At 38.4% G+C, this 25,395-nt stretch overlaps 4 protein-coding genes across 9 annotated transcripts; 3 read left to right on the forward strand and 1 right to left on the reverse strand.

Moving 5' to 3' along the window:
* Positions 1–1,102: 1,102 nt before the first annotated feature.
* Positions 1,103–3,245, forward strand: LOC137959957 (proline-rich receptor-like protein kinase PERK3). Of its 6 annotated transcripts, none has more exons than XM_068807387.1 (8): positions 1,103–1,205; positions 1,320–1,504; positions 1,595–1,818; positions 1,970–2,096; positions 2,168–2,239; positions 2,333–2,519; positions 2,599–2,749; positions 2,891–3,245. In XM_068807387.1, exons 2-8 carry the CDS (start codon positions 1,354–1,356, stop codon positions 3,137–3,139), a joined length of 1,161 nt encoding a protein of 386 aa, XP_068663488.1. In that variant the 5' UTR covers positions 1,103–1,205; positions 1,320–1,353; the 3' UTR covers positions 3,140–3,245. The 6 variants fall into 6 exon arrangements, with proteins under 6 accessions (XP_068663488.1, XP_068663491.1, XP_068663492.1 ...); XM_068807390.1 differs by having other exon boundaries at positions 2,617–2,749; XM_068807391.1 differs by having other exon boundaries at positions 2,662–2,749.
* A 41-nt stretch (positions 3,246–3,286) lies between these two features.
* LOC137959958 (uncharacterized) lies at positions 3,287–4,418 on the reverse strand. Its single transcript, XM_068807395.1, has 2 exons — positions 4,263–4,418; positions 3,287–3,684 (listed from the first exon to the last, which is right to left on the reverse strand). The coding sequence occupies exons 1-2, from the start codon at positions 4,316–4,318 to the stop codon at positions 3,486–3,488; spliced, it is 255 nt and encodes an 84-aa protein (XP_068663496.1). The 5' UTR covers positions 4,319–4,418; the 3' UTR covers positions 3,287–3,485.
* A 165-nt stretch (positions 4,419–4,583) lies between these two features.
* LOC137959031 (probable GTP-binding protein OBGC1, chloroplastic) lies at positions 4,584–8,465 on the forward strand. The gene is made up of 6 exons (XM_068806294.1): positions 4,584–5,538; positions 6,455–6,728; positions 6,919–7,213; positions 7,420–7,579; positions 7,676–7,784; positions 7,951–8,465. Exons 1-6 carry the CDS (start codon positions 4,643–4,645, stop codon positions 8,053–8,055), a joined length of 1,839 nt encoding a protein of 612 aa, XP_068662395.1. The 5' UTR covers positions 4,584–4,642; the 3' UTR covers positions 8,056–8,465.
* Positions 8,466–12,798: 4,333 nt separating this feature from the next.
* Positions 12,799–16,354, forward strand: LOC137960075 (cysteine-rich receptor-like protein kinase 43). The gene is made up of 6 exons (XM_068807548.1): positions 12,799–13,197; positions 13,296–13,435; positions 13,598–13,808; positions 15,112–15,346; positions 15,448–15,598; positions 15,791–16,354. Exons 1-6 carry the CDS (start codon positions 13,131–13,133, stop codon positions 16,250–16,252), a joined length of 1,266 nt encoding a protein of 421 aa, XP_068663649.1. The 5' UTR covers positions 12,799–13,130; the 3' UTR covers positions 16,253–16,354.
* Positions 16,355–25,395: the final 9,041 nt, after the last annotated feature.

Below are 25,395 nucleotides of genomic sequence, written 5' to 3' on the forward strand. Positions count from 1 at the left end.
ATGGATGTATCTTTGATCATATCAAAGCATACCATGAAGAGAGGATATCAATGACTACACATCTAATTTTGTTGGATTTTTTTATATATTTTTAACATGTAGAGACTTCCATCAACATCCAAGAACTGCTTATGTTGTTTGTGAATGTGAAGCTAATTCACTCACAGTTTCCAATAACATCGATTTCCTCTGCCCTGTACAGCCACACACGGGCCTCCCGGCAGATCCAAACAGGAGAACAGGACAACACCATTAACCAATCACGAAACAAAGGCAGTGTAGTAAAACAAAAGCAAAAGAAGGAAAGGAGATGATCATGGAAAGGAAAAGATGAAAAGCTGACAGCGATCAGTAACGTTTTCTGAATATCCAACACTGAGACGACGTTCATCGATTCAGAATTTGATCAAGGAACACGAAACTGCGTTGCTGATCAAGTCCCAGAGGCGGTTTATCTGCTGTCAAGGCCCCGGTGACAAGAATCTCTGTTCTTTCACAAAAATGGGACTTTGCTCTCTCTTTCCAGGTCAGGCCCCCGAAAGTCTGTAAGAAAGTGATGTGGGTATGAGAAGAGAAACTGGAATTGATAGACTGAGACCCACATTTCCGAATCACTCTAATAATGATGTCTGTGTGCTATCACAGCTAAAGTCTCTTTCCTATCTGTCAGGATCCAGCGAGTGAGATTCATGCATTTACAGTCGGTAACTACAATTAACACAGTGCAGGAAGTTTTGAAGGTTGATGGATTTTAACTACAAATTATTCTTGTTCAAGTGCAGCTTGGAGACTGTAAGAGGCTGCGCTTCTCTTGGAATTTCTCAGATTCTTCTGTAAAGAATGGTCGTCTTGTCACAGTCTGTCTACTTTAAGAGAAATGATACACTGTAGTTTGTTTCTCAGGACTCCGAGATCTCAAAACAAAATGAAACGCAAATAGCAGGAACAGTAGAAGCAGAGTGGGGCACTAGAAACCCGTCATTGTGTCTGTCTCTTGTTCTTATGTTTATGATTAGCAGCAGTAAGCCGTACGAGATCAGGTTTTTACGAGTATATGTTTGAGATTCTGCCAGTTAGGTTGTCTGAACGCTGCCGTGGTAAAGCTGTGTCAAAGACCCACTTGGCTGCTAACGTCCCAGATTCACACCACTTTATATCCGCGGCGTTCTGCAGCGGTAGCAGAAGATTCAGAGTTACTTTCTCAGGTGAGAAAACTCCCTGTTACTCTTCTGCTTCTCAATCTGCTCTCGCATCTGTGACGATTATACCTTCTACCGAAGCATTTCAATATAATTGTTTGATTGGTTTTGTTCTTCAAGGTTCAAATGTTTAGGACCCACAAACAAGACGTAGATGACGATGCCATTGGCACCAATCGTTGGAGTTACAGGTGGAGTTGCCTCAATAGTCATGGCGATCGTATACATCTGGTTTTGCGTCAAACAATGTAAGAAATTAAACAACAGAAATTCGGAGACGGCTTCTTCGGATCCTTCTGCACTAGGTAAACACTTTTAAAAATCTTCAGAAGTAAACATGATGACACCCTGCTGTTTCAGCGAGCTCAAAGTTCTGCCCATCATGGATTTTTCAGTTGAATGGAACAGGGGAGGCGGATCTTCTTCCGTGACAGGTGCCACACATGGAGCGAGGCAATTTTCACTGGATGAATTGGAACAAGCTACTAAACATTTCAGTGACAGCAATATCATCGGGGAAGGTACTTTCGGGTTAGTGTACAAGGGACTGCTTCAAGATGGGACTGTTGTCGCCATTAAGCAGCGGAGAGGTCCGCCACAGCGGGAATTTGAAGAAGAGGTAATAGTTTTCTGTTTGATCTTTTTTTTTTACACAATTTAACTCTCTTGCAGTTTTTGAGTTCAAAACCAATAAAAGTACCCACTGAGTTGAGAATTTCTCCTTGTTGTTCTTTGACAATCACCTTCAATGTATCTGTTCTTCAAAACAGGTACATTATCTATCGGAAATTTGGCACCGTAATCTGGTGACTGTTCATGGCTATTGCCAGGAAGATGGCTTACGGATTCTAGTTTCTCAGCATCTGCCGAATGGCAGCATCTGCAATCACTTATATGGTAAGTTTCTTGTACGCTTCACTGCTACTGAACTGTGAAGATATATTTACTTCGCGCAACTGCTGCTACAGATTCTGGACAAGATTCCACAACTTCTCTAGATTTCAAGCAGAGGCTGTCAATAGCTCTAAATGCTGCTAGAGGTGATTCCATTAATTTTGGCTTAAGTAAAGGAACGTCTGTGTTTAAACTCTAAAATCCGCATGTACTTTTGGATTCTCAACTGAATGTTGCAGGATTAAGCCATTTACACAGTCTTACACCTCCATTAGTACACAAAAACTTCAAAACGTCTAATGTTCTTGTCGATGAGAACTTCATTGCTAAAGTTGCAGATGCTGGAATTGTGAAACTGCTAGAGAGAACTGATGATGCTGGTTCTTTAACTCGCATTATTACAGGCAATATTTTCTGCGACCCCGAGTATGTTCTGTTCTGTTCTGTTTTAGATCGTCTTCTTAATCCTTTCTTTACTAGATAGTTTTACATTCTTCTTTACCAGTGACTGTATCATCTTCAGGGTTGGTGAGTTGAGTGTATTCTCTGAAGCAAGTGATGTTTACAGCTTCGGGGTGTTTCTTTTGGAGCTTGTATCTGGTCAAGAAACCGCACATTGTAATTCCATCCGAAACTGTGACAGCTTGATCCACTGGGTAACGAACAAACTTTTGTCTGAGCTTAAGCCTTATCTGTTTGAAACTTAAAACTCGGTTTCTTTCTTGCTTCATGAGAAACAATTCAAATGGTTAGTCTTTTCTAGCTTGCATTATGCTGTGATTATCAATATTGTGAAGGTGGAATCTCGTATAGATTCAGGCGAGCTTATTGACGACGGGTTGAGTAGCAGTTTCACTTCTGGGGGAATGAGAGACTTGATTGAGCTAACTCTTTGGTGCCTGAATCTAACCGGAGACAAACGGCCCAGGATGGAGGTTGTTGCCTCCAAGCTTGAAATGATTCTTGAGAAAGAAAGATCACTTACCACAGTCATGGGTGAAGGGACGTCTACAGTTACTACTGCAACCCAGTTATTTACTGGATAAGTAAGAAGATGCAGTTCTGGCCGTCGGTGTACATTTGGTTGGCAAATGATGAAGTATCAACTGATCTTGATGAATTATCAAGATGCATAATGGAGACGATTTTTTGTCATTTTGGGTATAAAAAACACTTGCACAACAATTTCATCATTTCCGCAGTTCACAATTCCACCATTGTTGGAGCTAGCTTCATTGACAGGAAATCAAATCGAGAAAATAAAATGAAGTACCAAGTGAACTTGGAAAGGACAAAGATCAAACCCTTTCTCACACTCTAGAGAATAAAAAAGGGGGTAAAAATCTAGTTTATTTATTGAAACTGCAATGGCGAGGAAAAGAGCACTGCAAACTACGTTGTAGTAGATTGAACACCCTTCGGAACAGGATCACTCCTCTCTAATTGAGAGTTCCTTAGCCAATTTTCAACTGCTCTTTTGACTGTAGCTTTCGCTTCAGATATCTCCGCAGCAGAGAATTTATGTTCTAAGATGCCTACAGGTCCTGGATTCAGAACATGTATCACAGTCTCAATGTCTTGTTCTACTTGCCTGTAAATGCAAAAACATGGAAGGGATAGGATCAGATCCAAGGAAGATAAATAGAGAACAAGGGTACAAAGGTAAGTAAAAGCACCACTGATTAATGGAAACCTTGAGCAGATCCAAGGAAGACAAATAGAAAACAAAAAGTCCTAAAAACTGGTTGTAAGTTCCAAAAAGCTAATGGGAATAAGCTACTCAAACACAAGATGCAGAAAACTATGAACTGGGAAATGTTCAATAAAATAAATTGAACAGATTGGACAGTTAACTGGAGCTGACCGAATTCAAGAACCATAACTGACGTAATTGAATACCACCTTTTCAATAAAGAGAGCCAGAATGAATTGGGTTCAAGGTCGAAGGAGAACGGGGGTAAGAGGAAATACATAACGACTACTAAACTCCAGAAGTTTGATTAGGGTAGTAATAACGCTATAGTCCCTCTCTATGAACTCTCCGGAACACCAAAGACTGAAGCTTTCCTACAGAATATGGTCTCAGTGTGAATTTCAAGGGTTGGAGAGGGAGCGAATTATGCTTGTAAATGAGCGATAGAAGACGGTTGTTGCGTTGTCGCTGCGTACCTGAACAAGCCTGAGAGACGAAGAGGAGAACCCATTCGGAGGAAGGGAAAAAGCATTTTCAGAGGTTGCTTCTTCTATTTCTTTATTCCCTAGGCGACTTGGCTTTTCGCAAGACAAGCGAGAAGAGAACCGATCGGTCTAGGCGGGGAGAAGATGGACGCAGCTCTAGGGCTACAATGACAGGGATGGCGACGGGCCTGTAACCGAGCTGGCTCAGGAACCGAACCACGACTCAATTGAACCGAACCACGACTTAATTGCAAATGATCCATTTCACCTCGGCTCGTTCTCTGCCTCCTTCGGGGACTTGAACACATATCTTATCTCATCTTGCCTCCAGAATCTATATTTGGCGCCCTTCAGCGTTCTCAGACGCGAATATGTCCTCTTGGGCGATTTCTTTTTCTCCTCTTTGCCATATTCCTGCTCGATCTCAGTCTAGAAATCGAAATCCAAGACACATCTCCAAAAAGCTCCCCAAGAGTACCCGTAGTCTCAAGCACCGAATTTCCTCCGAAGAACTGTCCCCTGTTTACAGATTCGCTGACGACGCTACAACCTACACCCGTCTTCCTCCAAAAGACGACACCGTTAGTCTCCCCCACCAAGTATCTCATGAGATAAAGCTCTCGGATTTGGCGCCACCAGCTGTCTTTGTCGAAGAGTCCCTGGATGAATCTCCGGCGGGATCGAGTTATGAACGAGATATTGTGGATGAATTTGTAGATAGTGATTTTCCAGAGAGCGACGGCTCCTGTGATGAAGATGAAGATTTGGGCAGGGAGGGGGATTCCTTGGAGGAGAAGGAGAAAGGGGTACCTGCGGTGATGAGGTGCTTTGACCGCGCGAAGATTTATGTGAAGGCTGGGGACGGAGGGAACGGTGTCGTCGCGTTCAGAAGGGAGAAGTATGTGCCGCTGGGTGGACCTTCAGGTGGGAATGGAGGAAGGGGTGGAAATGTGTATGTAGAAGTGGATGGATCAATGAACTCATTGCTTCCTTTCAGAAAAAGTGTTCATTTCAGGGCTGGGAGGGGCGCCCACGGCCAAGGTAGAAAACAGGATGGAGCAAAAGGGGAAGATGTCGTCGTGAAGGTGGCTCCGGGGACACTAATCAGGAATGCCGGCACAGGGGTGACGTTGCTGGAGTTGTTGTGGCCAGGCCAGCGGGCACTACTATTGCCGGGAGGGAGGGGCGGAAAAGGAAATGCATCTTTCAAGTCAAACACAAACAAGGTTCCCAAAATTGCTGAGAAAGGAGAAGAGGGCGTAGAAATGTGAGGCTTTTCCTCTTTTTTTAGCAGGATAGTAAAGCGTGATGGAACTGATTATACATGTAGCTTCCACTTTCTTTTTCCCGGAACTACAGACTGCGAAGCATGATAATGAGATCTTTAAGTTTTGATTCACACTCTTTGTAGAATTTCTGTAGGTTTATAAATTATCACGCTTCAAAGGAAAGGCAAAGCGTTTGATAGTCATTTCATTAACACGAAAGGAAACTGGATTATTTGAGGAAGAGCAGACAAAACTTTCGGTTACTTTTTTTTTTTTTTTTTTCTATTAACTCGGAGTTCAATCTGAGAAATAGATTGCTCACAATTAACGTTAGTGGTGCTGCTAACCAGGGCCAGAATTAGTTTGAAACTGGAACCAACCATACTACATATGATGGCTTAGATAATGCATGTCACCTCTCCTCAATCGATGATCACCATCATATGGTCAAACTATGCCTTCAAAACAAATTATCAGAGTATTCTCCGTCTCTTTTTCATTCTAACCCAACAGAAATTGAAGTTCCGTTTATATTTTGCTGTTGCCCTCTTAAGCTTGGAAAATGCTCAAGCCTGGAACTTAATTGTAAATGTCAGTGCTGACTCGTGGGCAAACTGTTCATGTGGTTAAGTGTGTAAATGATAAAACATATTGCTCTCTTGAATGGTTCAAAGTGCAAAAGATAGTTTTTTTATTGAAGACAGAGGGTGGTTCTCCTATCGACTTGCTTAGGTATGAGTGGCCATTTGCTTGGTATAGCAAGGCATCTTGAAACTGATATATGTGAGCTTAAGATTTATATACATCATGGTTGTGTTTGTCTGCTTATCCTTTTAAGGATTCAGTTAGCATGTACCCTTTTTTGTTTTTATTTTTTGATTTTCAACTGTCAAAATATTTTTTGTGGCTGACCAGGTGGTTAGAGTTGGAGCTGAAGTTGGTAGCTGATGTTGGAATTGTGGGTGCTCCAAACGCTGGAAAGAGCACACTTCTCAGTGTTATAAGTGCAGCTCAGCCAGCAATTGCTGATTATCCCTTCACTACATTACTTCCAAATCTAGGAGTAGTTTCATTGGACTATGATGCCACTATGGTTGTGGCAGATCTTCCTGGGCTCCTTGAAGGTGCACATCAAGGTTTTGGTTTAGGTCATGAGTTTTTGCGGCACACTGAAAGATGTTCTGTTCTGGTATAGATCCAAACACTTGGTTGCTTGCGCTTCCTTTCCTTATATAGTGCATTAGTGGGCTTCAGGAAGTTGTTTGACTTGATGTAATAACCACGAATTTTGGAGTCTTCTCTTGTGTATTGCTTTATCTCATTGTTTGTGCAGTTGTTCTGAATTAATTAACTGTACCTATCATTTTTTGGAAGTGTAGATCCATGTTGTAGATGGCTCTGGACAGCAACCTGAATATGAGTTTGACGCAGTCCGATTAGAACTGGAATTATTTAGCCCCAATCTGGTAGAGAAGCCATACATTGTTGTATTCAACAAAATGGATCTCCCTGAAGCATCTGAAAATTGGGTTTCATTTGAAAAAAAATTGCAAGCTCATGGCGCCCGTCATTTCTGCATAAGTGCGGTGAACAGGCAAGGAATTCATGAGGTGGTTTGTGCTGCCTATGAACTTCTTCACAAAATAAAGGAAGCTAGGCAGGAAGCGGAAGAAGGTCAAGTTTCTAGTTCTTCATATCTCCTTTATTTCTTCAAGCTAGATTTTCATTAACGTTTCTAATTTCTTCATATTGGCTACATTTTCTTTAGCATTTGGAAGTCCATTTAAGCTTTTCAAGCCAGAGCAGTCTCACATTTGAAATATTGTCTCTTTATTCATCTGATTCATTTATTTTATTTCTCTTTGATCATAATGTTTCAGGTTGGAGTGATCCTGCAAATTTGGATCACTTTGCAGAAATGATCCGTAAGCAACAAAGTGCTTCAATGAGTGACTTTGAAATCCTCCATGATAAGAGTTCAAATACTTGGCATGTAGTTGGAGCTGGGGTACAACGATTTGTTCAAATGACTAACTGGCAGTAAGCATTATCTTCATCCCATTTTTTATTATTTCCCTTGTTTCACTTTTTTCTGTGAGGATTGAGGAGGTTTACGAATTGAATACCCTGGAACAGATATTCAGAATCTATGAGAAGGTTCCAACATGTTTTAGAAGCATGTGGTGTGAACAAGTCCCTTGTCAAATTAGGAGTCAAGGAAGGTGACACAGTCATTGTGGGTGAGGTGAGTTCATATCGATTAATCTATCTTGAAAACAAAGAGAATTGCAACTTCAACAACTTCCACAGAACTCCAGGAATGTCAGGCTGTTTTACTGTTTAGGTGTATCAAAAGTGAATATTTTCCTTCTCTTCTGAATGTGCCTACTAATGGTTCTTCGCTACAACAGATGGACATGGTTTGGCACAATTCACTTGGTGACTCGGATCCATCCTTGAACACAAGAAGGACGGAACGGTCGAATGGCGTTAGTAATCTGGGTGCATATTTTTGAGGGCGATTATCGAACCATAAATGGCGGCAGATTGAGAAAAAATAGAGTAGTTAGCAGTCGAGGTTGGAGGTTTAGAATAATCAAATGGGTTGGGTTTAGTGGCCTCAAGGAGCAAGCTTCTTAGCAATGGTTCCTGGTTTGGCCTCCAAAAGGCTCCAAGAGTCTTTGGGGTCGCTTCTACTTTCTCTTTTTATTCCTTCTATGCCTAATTTGTTTGGTTCAGAGTTTCAGGCTGTGCGGAAAGAAGTTGTATCTTAATATCTTTATCTTCTTGTATAATATTTTTGCTTATATGTTCTTTACTAATCTTTAATATTTTTCTCTTTTGAACTCTTGAAGGTATTTTTGTTTATTATTATTTTTTCTTAAGTTTGAACATTCAAAATTTTCAAATAAAAATTATATCTTAAAATTTCATTTGGCATTGCCTATCTCCTTAGAAGATGAAGAAAAAATGAAGGCTAGAGTTTTAGAAATCACTGAGAAATGTTAAAATCAGTCTATGTAAGAGAGTTGTTCACTCTTTCCAAAATTTGAAGTATAATGTAAACTTAGATCTTTATGACATATTTTGCATTCAAACATGTTTTCATAAATATGTACATATATTTTATTCATGTTAGAATCACTTTAGGTTATTCATTCTCGTTCTTTAAAAGTCTATTAGATGAATTGGAACTAGAATGATCGATCAACGAGAAGTGCACATGCCAAAAATATAAAATATGATCAATCAACTAAGGTCTATTGATTGATCATCCAAAACATGATCAATATATGCTATAAAACATGATCAATAAACCCATTTGAATTGATTGATCAATACTGTCCAAGCAATACAAATTCTTGTTTGATTGATTGATTAGCATTTCAGCTTGATCGATCATACAAAACTTTGCCAGTTAGGACATAAAACTTTGATTGATCATAGTAATGTTATTAATTTATTGGATTTAGGATCCCATGATAAGGTCCTCGACCAAGGTGGTGGGAGAGGAGAGGAAGAAGAAGAAAAGGAGAAGAAAGAAGAGGAAGAAAGAAGAGAAGAAAAAAAAAGAGAAGTCTAGAGAGAGATGGAGCTCGTGAGAGCTCGGGAGAAAGAAGAAAGGTTAGGGACAAATTTGACAGAAGAGGGGAAGGCTTGAATGATCTATCCTCCACTTGGAGCCTCTATTTATAGTTTAAGAGAGTGTTACATTGACTTCAATGCCCTTAGGGTTACAAGCTTTCAAAAGGAAAAAACAGAAGTAGACATACATCATCTTACTCAATCACACCCTTGTGCCATCTTTATGAGATGAACACTTATTTACTCTTTGGACCACCTCCTTGACATGGGTAATGCATATTAACTAGGTGCTACTTTGAGGTGTCTTCCAATACTCCCCCTCAAGATGATGGTGAGAAAACACCTTGCCGCATATAGTGGTTAAGATCTTGAATGTGACTGGTTTTGTAAGAATGTATTTCATTTGCCGTTGTGATAAAACATGACTAAGAGATAAGATACCAACCTAAAATTTCTCTCATATAACATGGCAGTCTATCTCAATACGTTTTGTGATTAGTTTATGTTTTATGTCTCTTCTTCACTCTTACTAGGGTGAAATGTATAATTATAATATTTTACTTTTATCATTTATAAATAGAGCTTATGGGGGAGGGTTATAGACATTCTTCCTCTTCTTTTTCTCCCTAACGTGTGCTCTCTTCTTTACCCAAGATGTAATCAATGGAGTCCCGAAAATCAATAGGGTGTTTAAGAGCCATTATAGGGACAAAGATCATAAGATAATTACATCAATGACACCCAAGTTTGCCTATATCTTCTAACTATATTAGAGGAGGAAGATTTACTTGATTCTTTGATAGCAAAGATGGAAGATCTATGTATAGATGAGCTAGGTGTATTTAACATGTAATGAATATGAAGAGGATATCCAAAATATTTGAATATGAAGATGATGCTAAGGTTTTATCTTAAGCTTGGTCAAAGTTGTGGTCAACATTTTGGCTAGATTTGATGGTTACATTGGATAGTTAATATTTGGTGCTTATACCTTTGATGACTCATATAGCCATGCACTTTAGATTAGTTATCCCTTTTTTTTTGTAGGAAAGTTGTTTACTACATAATATAGTTTTCTATAATTTATGGGTTGTAGGGACAATGTAATTTTTGATATTTGTAAGGTAAAAATAGGGCAAAGAGGATTGAAAACCAATGTTGTCAAAACCAAACAAACTGAACCAATAGAAAAAGTCATGGATTGTGTCAATAGTTAATGAAATAGAAAAAAATATACAAACACTAATGGTAGCATCCCACCTACGAATGAACCCGGACTAACCTAGTTAGATCAAAATCGGTCATCCTACTAGTTTTATGGCCAGTTCGATTTTAATAATATTATTGTAAACCCTAATATAATCAATTTTTTCTTGTAAATTTTAATATAAATTAAAATTTTCCTGAAAGAAAAAAAAAAGTTAAATATAAAATTTTAAAAAAAATTATCTAAAAATATTTAAAAAAATAACTTTTTACCTTATCAAACTTATCATAAGTGTTATGATCCATTGTTAGTAACTACTTTATTTTGCCCACTTGAAGAGCACAAGAGAAAGAAAAAGAACAATATTCTAAGCAAGTATTGAGAGAGAGAGAGAGTTTCTATAAGACTAGAAACTATCATAGCCTGAGGTCTTAGTTATTTTCACTATTTAAAGGGGTTTTCTAATATCCTTAAGGGGTCCCCACCCTGATTTTGAATGAGTCCTTCCACAGTTCCGTGCTTCCATTGAGCCCTTCTTCTCTTCCATGACCAATCTCTGGAAACTCTTTTAAAACACGGAAATATATTTTTCAACAAAGACACAAGCAGAAGACTCTTTCCTCCCAGGAAAGTCTTTTTGATTCGAAGAGCCAAAAACAGGTGTGAAATGAGGTTTTACTTTCTCAATCTCATCACTCCATCCACACTTAATCTCTTTAGTGTCAACGTCTGTAGTTCTACTTCAGATTCCATTTCTTACCTCTTCAGAAGGCACATTACAAGGAAAGAAGGCTCATAAATCGGATGATTATCTGCCTACGTTGTTTATTTGTAGTGCTTCCACTCATCTGTAACCTCCAATATTTGTTACCTCTTGAGAAGGCACATTACAACGAAAGAAGGCTATGGGTTCCACTTCTTTCAATTCTGTTGCTCATTATGACATGTGAAAATGAAAAGGCTCTGCTGAAAAGCAATCTGCAATTGAAATCGAAATACAGGTGAGAGATTTTGCCATGTGTTCAGACTACTATATTTCTTCAGCCTGATTGCTTATGCTTATCGGTTCATTGCCTCAACATTAGACTGCGTTCATATCCTTCAGAACCACATCTCCCCAGTACATCAAACAGCAAGCCATATACTTCCCATGACGAGGATCACATTTGGCCGTCATAGAGGAGGGCTCAAAGGCACTGTTGGTAATTTCGGCAACTGAAAGTTGCTGCTCGTAGTAGGCCTTCTCTGCGGAAATTACTGGTGCATAAAGAGGAAAGCATGAAATGAATACGTGGGTATGGAACCAGATAGGTTTGGAACTCTGTGACATCCACATTGAGTGCTCCATCAAAACAAAGGGAAACCGTCAAAGAGGAGATAACCTGGAGGCGATGAGAGAAGAAACAAATTAATATGAAAGAATAAAAACTGTTTTCTTAAACATCATCACAAAACCCCAAATGGGAAAGATAGTTTTGTGCACTTGTGAAGTGAAACCAATCTGATAAGATTTGTGTAAGCGGGCCGTTCAATGTCCAAAGATCTTCGGCAGATATCATAGATGGTTTCATTGTCGAGGAGAATAGAGACATGAGTGTGCTCAAGAAGAGAGTGCGTCGACAGAACAGAGGTTGAAACCTGAGGCGAAGGATAGAAGGAAATCGGGAGGATTTTTAGGAGGAAGGAGGGGGGGGGGGGGGGGGGGGGGGGGGAAGCGGGGAAAGGAAAGAGACCAGCGAGAGGGAGAAGAGAGACGAGAAGGAACAAGCGAGAGGGAGGCCGAGAGGGAGAAGAGAGACAAGAAGGGAGAAGCGAGAGGGAAGGGAGAGGGAGGCCGAGAGGGAGAAGTAGACGAAGCTGAGAGGGAGAAAAGAGAGGGAGAGAGAAAAATGGGGAAGAAGAGACACGAGCTTCAAGTGAATGACTCAGAATTTACTAGGGAGTCCTGATTCAGCCGCTTAAACCTTGGGCGGGAGTACATACTTATAAGGGGATATGATTCAGAAAATGAAGTTCATATCATGAAACCGTTAACGTCTAATTCATGTTAATGAAATAAATGAATTCGAAGATGATACCAAAGGTATAATTTCCGGAATCAAGAATCCTTAGTTTGTTTTCGATTCATCTGGATGAATCGTCGGGATGCGTCGTCACTCTCCCAAAAAAAATTTGTCCTCCTCTGTCCCTCTAGCTCGCTCTCAGTCTCCTCCCTCTAGCTCGCTCTCAGTCTCCTCCCTTCTCCCTTCTCCCTTCTCCTTTCTCTGTCTCGCACGTATTTATTTTGCAGTGAAAGGGTTATTTGGTAAAACTGGCGCTGTGTCAGACGCGGTGAGACCTATGTGTCCAGGCACCAGCTGTAATCCAACCCCCCCTCAAATGCTCACGTTCGAAGAAGACACCCCCCCCCCCCCAAAAGCTCACGTTTGAAGATGACATAAACACCCCCCCAACCCTTCCTCTGTCTCGCTTTCCGTCTTGACTTGTAGTCTTTCTTGCACTGGTTAGGTTCTCCGAAGTCCATCCTAATCGAAGCATAAAACACAGAAGCCGCCCCCTCTCCCTGTAGACTTTCTTGCACTTGTTAAATCTCCGAAGTCTTTCCTAATCGAAGCATAAAAAAAAAAGCAGAGTTTTCGGAGATCAGGCCACGAGGTCAGAATGATGGCCGCGTTCGGTCGTCAACACGCTTCCTGTTCAAACAGCACGAATGGGTGAGGTTGACAGAGGCTCGAGGAACCTCTTTAGCATCTGCAATCTCCCCTTATTTCCCTCTTCTTTTTCTTTCTCTTCTCATTTATGATGACGAAAACCGCAAAATTCCTCGATTCCCTCATTAGGCCTTTCAAATCTCGCTCGGAAAGAGGTATCATCCTTAAAATCGGTCTTTCTTTTATTGCCCACGAATCGTAATATGTTTCTGTTGCAGATTAATTATTGCTTCTAAGAAGTGATTGTTTTCAGACGCGCAGAGGGAAGAGAACCTGGAGACAATCGCCGCTCGGGAGCAGAAGTTTATTCCCTTCGAAGTTCTAGTGGCAGCGACTCAGAATTTCGACCTCAAGAACAAGCTTGGAGAAGGGGGTTTCGGGCCAGTCTACAAGGTACAACCCACAATCGAACTTTTGATCTCTATACTTTCTTGACTCGACTTTGAATTCCCGTTCAGCAATGTCAGTCTTCCTTCTATTCTTAGTACAGGCAATTAGACTAGGGTTTTACGATAATATTCCATTTCTGAAAAGCTGAGAGTTGTTGATTTGAAGGGGAAATTGGATGATGGGAAGGAGATTGCGGTCAAGAAGCTATCGCACAGCTCCAACCAAGGGAAAAAACAATTCATAAACGAAGCCAGACTTCTTTCACGCGTGCAGCACCGGAACGTGGTTAACTTACTCGGATTCTGCACCCACGGCGCGGAGAAGCTTCTCGTCTACGAGTACGTTGTCCATGAGAGTCTCGACAAGATCCTCTTCGGTACGGTCGTTCTCTCTTTTTATTTCTTCTCCCAGATCCCCTACTCTTGAACTCTGAAAGGCAATGATTCGAAGTTCTAGTTTAATGGGTTTGAAGCATAAACCGGAAAGAAAAAAATTAACGGACTCCGCAATGGCCAATTACCGGTTTGCCTCGTCTGCCTCCGCTCGGGACCGGAGAAGAAGACGGGGTCGTTCCTGTAATTTTCCTGACCATTATATCCCTTCAGCTCCTCCGCCAGAAGGAGACGATCATTGCTGGACTGTTGTTTCTTGATAATTTCCGGAGGTAGCATTAAAAATGACACAAGACGAAAGACTTTTTTGCTCTTCTCCGCATTGTTTCTTCTTCCAGAAGTACCTACTACCAACCTGAAGTTAATGTTTTCTGCAATGTGTTCCATCAAGCTCCATCTGGAGTTTTGATTGACCAGGGGCGCTAGCGTGTGTTTCCAGTCCAGCGAATCTCATTCCCCTTTGTGGTGTTCCCGCTCGTGGTCACCAGTGGCCTCCGCTTGGGGAGACCCTTTAATTCATTAACCCTTTGTTAGTGATTAGGGTAATCCACTCCATTTAATTAATCAACTAGGATATGGTTTCTGAAGAGTGGGATCTGATTTAGGTGAATAGTTTCTGCATTATTCAGGAAGGAGTTAAAGTAGCTAAACTAGAAATGCCCCCAATTCCCATTTCTACCTTTTCCTGAGTTGGGTTAAGCTTGTCGTAGACAAGGCTTCGTCTTGCTTTTTCTTTCCTTCTGCTACAGTCTTTTTCTTTCCTTCTGCTACACTATTCTAGATTGACTGTTCAGATTAACTATGTTTGTCAACGTCAATCATTAAAAATATTTGTGAAAAGGTGAAAGCATTCTTTTCCTGTACTGCTTGTGAAACAAACACATGTACCTACTCGGTATTTAAAGACTGGGGGAGGAGACTGGTATTTTTATACTCCTTTCACTGTTCACCACATTATCTGTCCCGAAACGAGTAGCCTCCTCGAACTTGAGAGAGATTTTCATTTTCCTCTTGATTTAAAATTTGATCTTGACCCGTCTCTTTGAATCTGATAAACCTGTGAAGGATAAAATGCCACGGAATCTGTCGGAGACGCAGGATGTTTCAACGCTTGCGATCCAAGAATATAGGGTGGCGAATAATTTATTGAAAACTTTTATTTCGCAGTTATGTGGGTTGAGAATTACTGTACTTTCAATTCAAAGCCGTTCATTGACCTCTCGACAAGTGATAGTAGTGTTGTGATTAGTGAAAAAAATAATAAGGCTGACGATGATAGCGTGGCAGATGCGAAGAAGAGGCATGAACTGGATTGGAAGAAGCGGTACGATGTGATAGTGAGCGTCGCAAGAGGGCTGCTCTACCTGCACGAAGACGCTCACTGCTGTATCATCCACCGGGATATCAAGGCCAGCAACATCCTCCTGGACGACAAATGGGTTCCCAAGATTGCAGACTTCGGGATGGCCAGACTCTTCCCGGAGGATCAAACACATGTTAACACTCGGGTGGCTGGGACAAAGTAAGGTTTTTTCTTCCCATAAATCTACCTTCAATCATTGTTACAATCCAATCTAGTCAATACTTAATAGTGGTTCAACTCTCTCTCTGTCGCTGCCGTAGCGGGTACATGGCCCCCGAATACGTAATGCACGGCCGCCTCTCGGTGAAAGCCGACGTTTACAGCTTTGGGGTGGTGATGCTGGAACTCGTAACCGGGAAGAAGAACTCTGCTTTCCATTTGGATCCACACTTCGGCTCTCTGCTTGAGTGGGTAAGTTCTCTAAGTAAGAAGTAAATAATTTATATATAGTTTTTGAAAGATTGGATGTTTTTTTTGGTCTTGTTAAATTCCACGCTCCGATCCCAATTCCTGAATAATTAATCAACTACTCCAAGCCTCTCGATTTCTTATTTTGACAGCGGACTTGGTCCATCTTCTTGGGCTGCTGCTTTTTTGCTTCAGGCATGGACGCTTTACAAGAAAGGTCGGTCATTAGAGATAATGGATCCCACGTTAGCTTCCTCGGCGGACATGGACCAAGTCGCCTTGTGCATTCAGATCAGCCTCCTTTGCTCTCAAGCGGACCCCAGTAAGCGGCCGGTCATGAGGCGGGTGGTGGTTATGCTGTCCAGGAAGCAAGGTATCCCGGAGGAGCCCTCGAGACCTGGTATGCCTGGTAATAGGTACCGGCCGTCCAACCGGCACCACGGCGGATTGACATCGTCTGGAGAGTCTTCGCGTGGTGCTACTGCATCAACTTCAAATACCATGACTGCCACCAACTCTACCGCAACCCTGAGCCCCCGACGACCGTCTTCTACCGAGATACGCTCCTCAGATGCCACCATCGCAGAACCCACCGGCACAACCTCAAGATCGAGACAATCGCGTGCTCGTGAGAAACGTCCCATGAGAAGTTACTAGGATGGAGTGGGAGGATTTGCGCGCGCTTGATGAATTTTTGACAATTCTTTATGTATCATATCACTAGGATGGGTTGTAGTTATTTGCTTGTAAATAAAATAAAATTTCCAAGTGGAAATTGAGTACTAAATCTAAAATATTAATAAATATTTAATATTTATGTTGTCATTTGATACTTTTTATTTAATATAAAATAATTTAAACATATATAAAATAACACAACTCTTTATCATTTATAAAAATTATGAGATTTTCATAAAAAAATAAATAGGAGTAGGGGTTTTTATTTATGTAATATAATATTATAAAATTTATATAGATTTTTTTGTTTTATATATTTATAATTAGGATTTTAGTTTTTAAAAGTGAGGTTGAAACCCTACCTATGAGGGAAAGGCGAAGAGGGGGCCATTGGTATCCCACCACCCTCCTTACTTTGTCATGTTGACAGGTGAAAAATCATTGTAGTCTCTACCATTTTGATTGTAATAAAAATGGGTAGCTTGAAAATGTGTTACTAATGGTATTATTAGTGTATGTTAGAGACATGCCTTCTAGCACAAATTTATGTGGTTATAGCAAGAGTTCAAGACAAGACCGATCAAGAAGCCAAGTCAAGGACTTGAAGAAAAAAACTCAGTGAAGATTGTTTCTATGAAGAAAAATTTACATGAAGTGAAAGCTTGAATATTTTAAGGCCTAGAGACAAATTCAAATAGAAAATCTCAAAAGATCTGGCTATTGAATTGGATAAGCTTGAATATTTTAAGGCCTAGAGTCAAAGTTAAATAGAAAATTACATTAAGTCAATTAAGTTTTCTCTTTTCCATAAATTCAACACGGTATCAGAGTTGGTTCTATGATTTGACTCGATCAATCCACAGTGATAATGTGATACTTTTCTAATCTATCATCTATAATAGTTTAGGTTCGTATTTAATATTTTTTCTTTCTTTTTTATCCCAATACCCATTGTTTTCTTGGCATTCACATCTCCATATTTAACTTTTAATTTTAAAAATTATATATTTATGGAAATATATTTTGGTCTACTTTCCAACGCAAAAAATTTTTTGGCAATCGGAGCTTCCTACAAAGAGAAATAGATATTTGAAGCATCAAAGGTCTGGCGACAAGAGAGGTTCGAACAGCAGTATAAAGTTTCACTTGTTGAGACGTTTAAAGCCATCAATAATGAGACTTATATGGAGATTTATTTGTCAAAATAAAGATCTATAAGTCTATTTTTTACCTTATTAAATCAATTCTCAATCTTAGTTTTCTTGAGGGAGATATCAATTTTGCAAGGTTAATAGTCATGTAGGACAGAGAAGAAAGAGTACTCAGTTCGGCCAAATAACAGAGTTCGAATTCTGTCAGATTATTTCTTTCAAAAGAGCTAGATTTCATGAAGAATTTTATACATGGATAAAAGGTATCGAAGTTTAGTTTCATAAGAAAAAAATTTCACGTCAATATGATATATATTTAAGGAGATGTTTGCATTGGAGTTGTCAATGGGTCAAGTTATAAAATGAAGCAAATCAAGAGGTCATAAAAGATTCTAGAGCAAAGTTTTTTTAAAAAAAAATACGTAACAATTTAAACATATTTGAGTCTAGTTTCTTGAACAACAAATCGTTTGTGATTCTGAGCTATATTTTTGGAGATATCAATATCAAAAGTATCAAAGGTCATTTATGCTAAAAGTCTCTCCTTTCTCCTATTTTCTCTCCTATTATCTCTTCATGCATTGATGTGAATTGAGTTTCATATTCTCCTAAAATCTAAGTTTATTATCCAAGTTTCTCTTCTAATCAAAAAGTTTTGGTCAGACTTAATCACTCCATGATGTGCTCATTCAAAGTATGCAATATCTTGCTTTGATGTTACTTTTAAGTTTAACGTTTTTGTTACTTGGTTGTGTATTTCCTGCATAGTTAAATCTGAAAAATTGTGGTCACCCAAAAAAAAGTTATATTGGGATCAAGCTTACTAAGTTCAACCGTTATAGTCTCCCCGAGTTTTCATAAGCCTCCTTCTAGTTAAAGTTGTTTTCCTCTAGTATTTTTTCACTTTATCATATTCTGTTTTATTAATTCAAAGTAATGCTTAGATCTACTACCTAAAAAGTATAGAATGTTCCCAACATCTAGCTTGAGTTTAAGTCTTTTGATTTTCACACAAGAGGTGATCTGTGTTTGAGCTACCCTCTAAAAGTAAGTAGTCTCTTTGTTAAGCCTTAAAGTTGGTTAATTTTTTTGCCTTTATAATTTAGCTAAGTGTGTTTTACACTATGACTGTTTTGACTGGTGCATGGTGTTAAGTTGTGGAGCCTAATTAAATCCATATACTGAGTTGGTCGAGGAATTTGGGAGAGGGCAGTTTGTGAATTTTACTCTTGTATCGCGATTGACCTAATTTTCTCTTTATAATTGAGGGGCGCTACTATTAGGGTTTTATCATCTTAATCCGAGGACCACCTCGAGTTGCAGCCCGAGAGGTTAGAGAGAAACACTTGTAAGTGTGCGATTTCTCTTGTAAACTATTTCATCTTCATAGTGGATTACTGAAGCAGTGGAAAACAAAAGGTAGTTTCACCTTGAGGCAAACCTGTATAAATCTTGTTGTTTGTTTTTGTGTTTGTTTTTCCTTTCTTCCATGATTATTATTATTGTTCTCATTAGTTTGGAATTAGGGCATTTAATTCCTAATATATGGAGTTTATCATACATGCTAGAAGTAATTTTCTTCTCCCACACTATGTTTTGTCCAAGTTGGGTCTATATTTCCATATTGTCCCCGACTTGAGGAGGAGAAGTAGATGAAGAAGTACAAGACACAAGTATTTTGTTCCACATGGAGTGGTAATTTTTTGTGAGCAAAATATTCAAGAAAGAGAGAGAACAAAACATGAAGAATTTTCTTTTCAGCCAAAGAAGATTAAAGACTAGGAATCCATTTTATTGCATGTTAAAGTTATAAACTCCAGTTTAAGGTAAAGTGTTGAAGAGAAGATATGGAAGAGTCTTACATGACTCTCATAGTAAAAAGTCTCACAGAGCCATGATTAACATAGTGAGGTCTTAAGCCTCATAGGAGGAGGTCTCACAGAAGAGTCTCAGTTAAAGGTGTTTTAGTTATGTTAGTCTTTTATTTATGTTCAATTATTCAATTGGTGTAGGATATGCCTTTAAGTATTTGACTTTGGGTGTAACTAGGACAAGGGTAATTTAATTGTAATTGGATTCTACTTTTTTCCTTTATTATAAATAGAGGCTTATGTAATCAAATTACATTAAGTCCATGATATTTCTCTTTTCCATAAATTCAAAAAAACCAAATTCCAATACTCAAGCACAATTAGTCCTTGGAGCATTAGAACATTCATTTTTTTTCAAACCATGCTCAAAATTATCATATACATGTTTTAGAAAAGTTTTAGAGTACAACACAAATTTTCACCAAATATAAACTTCAACTGTAACTCAAATCTCATGCATTTGTATCATATGATCATAGAATTCAAGAAAAATCAATAGGACATGCAATATTTTCTAAAACAATATTTTTATGATGCATATAAAGATTTAGAAACTTTAGCATCATACCGATCTTTGAATTCAAGAAAAAGCAATAGGACATGCAAAATTTTCTGAAATAATATTTTTATGATGCATATAAAGATTTAGAAGCTTTAAATCCTTGGAAATGACATATAACATGCTTAGAACTCAATTTTTGAATACTAACCATGGGCACGATCAATTATACATCAATCATCTTCCTAGCAGTATGATCAATCATTCAAATGGCAGCTAGGCATAATTTATAAAAGATGATCAATCATCCTTTATAGGCATGATGAATCATCCCAGAAACAATACGGGTCATCCCAGAGGCACGATGGATCATCCCAAAGGCATAATAAATCATCGCAGAGGCATGATAGATCATACAGAACACTACCAGGCCATTTTATAAAGCATGATTGATCAATTGAAATAACACGATCGATCAATCTGACTTTCAAAGGGTTGATTGGTATCATGATAAATCTCTAGGCCACGGGAACTCAAAACAATATACCCGTTATACATGATTGTTTAATCATACCTTTTCATTGATAGATCAACCCTTTTTACAACTTTTTGAAAATGATAAAAAAAATGATTATATTGGCTAGAAAATTTAAATAAGATCCCAAACTTGTAGAGGAGAATTCAATAAGCTTATATTGGCATACCAAACTTCTAAAATAATATTTTAATGCTTCAAATTTTGATTCCCTTTCGAATAGAAATATGCCAAAATTTCGTAAATCATCCAAATTTTCTTACATACTTGGCATTCATTGTTCTATCAAACTCCATACACTTTGTATATATATTATATTATCACTCCCAACTATGCATTTTTGTGTAGATATAATGATAGAAGTTAAAATAAAAAATTAATATTAATTTAAGGAAATCAAAATATGACTTGATTATTCAATAATCTTTGGAAATATCTAATAAGAAAATGCTTAGTTCAATTTAAAATTTAGTAAACATTAAAATTAACGTAATGGTAATAAAATGAATAATTATTAAATTAGAACTTCAAGTTTTAAATTATGTGCTTACTAGATATAATTGGGTGCTAAACCTAAACTCTTATTAAGAATCATATAAAAAACAATGGTCCCTTTTGAAATTGGATTGTTTATATACATACATATATATAATGGTACAAGTTAAACATAAAAAAAAAAATATCAGTATAAGCAAATCCAAATATGATCACTTTGGGAAGGCACCTAAGACTAAGGTGAATTTATTTTTGTGCTTACCGTTGTGTAATCCTATTAAGAGGCATTTAGTGTGCCATAGTGTAAAGCAAGTGTGAAATTTGATAAGCCTTGTGTAGGCAAATTTGGACCTTAATCCACATATGTTGTAAAACCTTGGTGGTTGTGGTTGAGTAGTTGAAAAATCCTTTTGTGAGTCTAGTCTTATGTAGCCTAGTAGAGAGTCCCTTTGTGGGTCTAAGTTTTATGTACGAGTTGGAAAATCGTTTTGTGTGTCTAGGCTTGTGTAGCCTAGTGGAAAATCCATTTGTGGGTCTAGGCTTGTATAACCTAGTTAAAAATTCTTTTGTGGGTTTAACCTTATGTAATTATAAATTTATAAGTGTAATTGGTCCTTTTAATAAGTGAATTCAAATCTAAGATGTAAAGACACCCTCAGAGTGGATTAACAACTTGAGTTTGGGTTGAGAACTACTAAAAAAAATAGTGTCTTCTTTGTGTGTGTGTGTGTGTGTGCGCACGTGTGTGCGCATTAAACTTTAATTGTAAAATCAACTTGCAAATAGAGTAGTTACACAAGTTGTAGAAAAAGTTTTAAAATGCAATTATTTAACACATGCTTCACCATCTCTCCCCCTCTAGGTTAGTGCCTTGATGGACCTAACAAGTGCGACTATATTCTATCAACTTATTTTACAGGATGAGCATTAAAAATCCCTTTTCAAGCACTACTTTACCAATATCTCAATGTCTTTTAAGAAGATTTAGAAATTATGGCTACTGATATGATTCACATACCTCCTGCTTGATCCTTGAAATTTTATATCTTGGAAAGAGGAGACGATCCTATTCATTCAAGACCAAAACATAGAAGCTTGGAATGCAAATGTGAATGGGGTTAAAAAAAACCCTACAAATGAGAGATTGACTCTTGAGAACAAGATATGTCAACATTCATGGACTATGCATTTATTGACTTGTGTGATTAGAGTTGAAGATTTGTATCGTATTATCATGTGCACAACAACCATAGAGGCATGGGACAAGTTGAATGACATGTTTGACTCAATTCCTCTTCGGATTCAATGAGAGGGAGACAAAAAAATTTAAGACCCTAAGAGTCATCTTCATTAAGAGATGAAGAAATCAAAGTTAAGGTGCCCCAAGTTCCATCTTCATCAACGAATGGTGAACAGATGTTATATGCCCTTCTACCATCTTGGATTAAAAATTTTAAATCCATTTTAGTTGGAGACAGAAAAATCTTGAATCACTACAAAGAAATCAGCTAATTTATGAATATAGTTCAAATAATTGACTTATACTAACATGGTCGTTCTAAAATTTTATTTGGAATTGTATATCCATCTAAATAACTAAATGGCAATCATATGAATTCTTGCTTGCCCAAAATAGAACAACCTTAAATAGGAAAAGGACATACTCATTCAAGTATGTTTTAAGAATTTACTAGCGGTGCATTCCTTAAATACCCTTTGAGGAGTATCTGCTTTGATTTTAAGATCAACATATCCTCCTCTATCAAGAATAGAGAATTTAACTATAGAAAACAATTTGTTGAATGCTTGAATAAGTTAGATCATTTCCTTAAATACCCTTGAATAAGTTACTCATTGACCCGCGTACCAACTCAACGTAAAGTGTTAATTAAGCTCCACAACAGAACATCTTACACCTCTTAGAATGAGGTATCATTTGCTATCTGCTCAGGTAATATAGGTACAAATACTACCAATAGAGGGCGCGGTATAAATTATAAAGGAGGCAAAGGAAGAGGTAGTAGAATTGGTTCTAGTCCTTCGAGGAATGATAACTGGGTATGCACTCACTCTGGTGGACTGAATCATCTAGTGGACACTTATTATAAGCTTCATGGCAAGCCAGGCTGGCTTACTGCTAACCAAGCCTCAGTTAATAGCAACAAAAAGAATGAAGAAAAACCCGAGTAACAAAAAGGCTATCTGAGATGATGATTATGAATTATTACAGAGAATGAAGACCATGATGATATATACTACTACATTTTCTACTACTGTTGTTGCCACCACCATTGCATCAAGTATGATTTCTGCCACTTCCTCCACTTTATCTTGAATCATTGACTCAGGGGCCTCCGAGCATCTTATAGATAATAAGTCTTTTACATTCCATGTCTCCATGTTTACCAGACAAATTTGTTACTATATTAGATAGATCTCAAACCAAGGTTCTTGAGAATGGATCCTCCTTTGCTACACCCACACTTCCATTTATTGATGTCTTATTTGTTCTCTAGTTCCCGTTAAACTTGTTGTTTGTCAGTCAGTTAACAAAAAGGTTTAATTGTTCTATCACCTTCTTACCTTCTTCTTGTGTTTTCCAAGATCTAACAACGAAGCTGATGATTGGTGGAGGCCATGAACAAGGGGGCCTCTAGTACTTAGATTTGCCTCCAGTAACTGTAGTTTCTACTTCTCAAACAAAGGCAAAATTATGGCACAAAATATTCAAGCATCCGTCAACACTTATTTCATTTTTTGAAAACATTGTTTGATCTGAATTGTGAAGTATGTCAGTTGAACAAACCCTAGAGGACTACATATTCTCCTCGAACTGAACTTAAAGGTGTTTCTCCCTTTTCCTTGATACACTAAGATGTATGGGCACCTTTGAGTGCCTCAAATCAAGTTAAATATTTTGGTGACATTTATTGATGATTTTACTTGAGTTACATGGCTATTTTTATTCAAATATAGGTTTGAAATCCTTTCTATTTTTAGATCATTTCATCCCTTGGTTTCCACTCAATTTTGGTAAAATGATAAAACTCATGGGTTTTGATAATGCCATAGAATACCTATCAGGGAAATTTCAATCCTTCTGTAAGGATAATGGTATTATCCACCAAACATCTTGCGCTTATACCCCTCAACAAAATGGTATAGTAGAAAGAAAAATTGGCATGTCCTTGAGGAAAACCGTGACCCACTTTATTCCATTAATGTGCCCTATTTTTACTGGCCTCGTGCAATTCTTACTACATGTTTCTTTATTAATAGGCTATCATCTTCGATACTTGGTCATAAGTCCCCAAATACTTTTTTATTTCCAGATGAGGACCCCGTCTCCCTTCCTTTGAAGGTCTTGGGATGAACATATTTCCTTCATGTCACTTCCCCACAAAAGAGTAAGTTGGACCCCGAAGGCTATTAACTGTCTTTTTTGGGTTACTCTCGTACCCAAAAAGGACATATTTGCTATAATCCTTCTCTTCAAATAATAAATGTTTCTATGCATGTCAATTTTTTTAGGATACATCATTTTATTCTTTCAAGGATGCTTCTCCGTGTCTTTCATCTGTTCATGCAGCTCTAAATCCTGTTGTGCGACTTGATGTGTTTCTTTCTATTTAGCCCCCCCTAAAGCAATGGCCGATACCACACCTGTGGAGTTTATGGATCCCTCCGAGGTACGTCCATCTTCCCCTCTAGTATTTGGTCCAAAGTTTAATACTTAGCCCATAGCTCTTAGAAAGGAACTTGTGACTTTTACTACGTCCTCTACCTCTCATCCTATATCCAATTATGTTTCTGGCCATCGTTTGCCTTCTTCATGCTATCAATTTCTTGCATCTATCTCTTTTTTCTCTATCCCATAGTTGTATCAAGAGGCTTTGAGGCATTCAGGATGGAAGGTAGGATTTTTGCTTCGTTGTTAGATCCTAAGAAACACAAGAAGAGGGTGAGAAGGTGATAGAGTAATTAAAATGTTTAGTAAGCTTACTGACCGACAATAGGTTCAAGGGAAAGGTAGGAGCAAAGAGGATATCTATAAGCGGAACTGATAGTGTAACAAAGGTGGAACCTTTCCCGAGAACTTTGGTTTGGGATCCATCAACTATGGTAACAAATTTATCAGAAAGACAATGAGAGAGAGAACGTAGTAGACCTTTGTTACCCGTGAGATGCTCGAAAGCCCATAAGTCAATAATGCATGATGAAAAGAAGGTAGTGGCAAAGAACATACTATGGTAGCAACATCAGTAGTGGAAGAGTTTGAAGGAGAGACCATCAGAGTTTTCATTTATTGGAAGAGATCATACTCATCATCAGTGAGGGTCTTTTTATTTGATTGTGGTGCAGAGTTGTCCTCCTTTCTGCCACTAGCTAAAGCTTGATTAGTCGTGGCTTATTCTAACTTGCTATGGAGCTTCCAACATTGTTTGATGGTGTGACAAAATCTCCCACATTGAATGCATTCCTTGATGTTTGTTCTAGAGGGACTAGTCCTTCCACTTGGTCCTTGGCCTCCTCTATAACTTCTACCATGGCCTTGGTTGGTAGTGGATGTG

The sequence above is a fragment of the Aristolochia californica genome, unplaced genomic scaffold, assembly GCF_029961685.1.
Source record: "Aristolochia californica isolate CCGP_79_NKW_82.1479 unplaced genomic scaffold, dmAriCali1.0.hap1 SCAF_3, whole genome shotgun sequence".
Classification (NCBI taxonomy): Eukaryota; Viridiplantae; Streptophyta; class Magnoliopsida; order Piperales; family Aristolochiaceae; genus Aristolochia; species Aristolochia californica.

Bases quoted from the DNA above. Each gene is read 5' to 3' on its own strand.
- LOC137959957 (XM_068807387.1), top strand. From the start codon at position 1,354: ATGACGATGCCATTGGCACCAATCGTTGGAGTTACAGGTGGAGTTGCC. The intron at 2,520-2,598 runs GTATGTTCTGTT...CTTCTTTACCAG, and splicing joins AATATTTTCTGCGACCCCGA to TGACTGTATCATCTTCAGGG. The intron at 2,750-2,890 runs GTAACGAACAAA...AATATTGTGAAG, and splicing joins GTGACAGCTTGATCCACTGG to GTGGAATCTCGTATAGATTC.
- LOC137959958 (XM_068807395.1), bottom strand. From the start codon at position 4,318: ATGCTTTTTCCCTTCCTCCGAATGGGTTCTCCTCTTCGTCTCTCAGGC. The intron at 3,685-4,262 runs GTACGCAGCGAC...TTGCATTTACAG, and splicing joins CGTCTCTCAGGCTTGTTCAG to GCAAGTAGAACAAGACATTG.
- LOC137959031 (XM_068806294.1), top strand. From the start codon at position 4,643: ATGTCCTCTTGGGCGATTTCTTTTTCTCCTCTTTGCCATATTCCTGCT. The intron at 6,729-6,918 runs GTATAGATCCAA...TTGGAAGTGTAG, and splicing joins CTGAAAGATGTTCTGTTCTG to ATCCATGTTGTAGATGGCTC. The intron at 7,214-7,419 runs GTCAAGTTTCTA...ATAATGTTTCAG, and splicing joins TAGGCAGGAAGCGGAAGAAG to GTTGGAGTGATCCTGCAAAT.
- LOC137960075 (XM_068807548.1), top strand. From the start codon at position 13,131: ATGATGACGAAAACCGCAAAATTCCTCGATTCCCTCATTAGGCCTTTC. The intron at 13,809-15,111 runs GTACGGTCGTTC...ATAGCGTGGCAG, and splicing joins TCTCGACAAGATCCTCTTCG to ATGCGAAGAAGAGGCATGAA. The intron at 15,599-15,790 runs GTAAGTTCTCTA...TTTTTGCTTCAG, and splicing joins TCGGCTCTCTGCTTGAGTGG to GCATGGACGCTTTACAAGAA.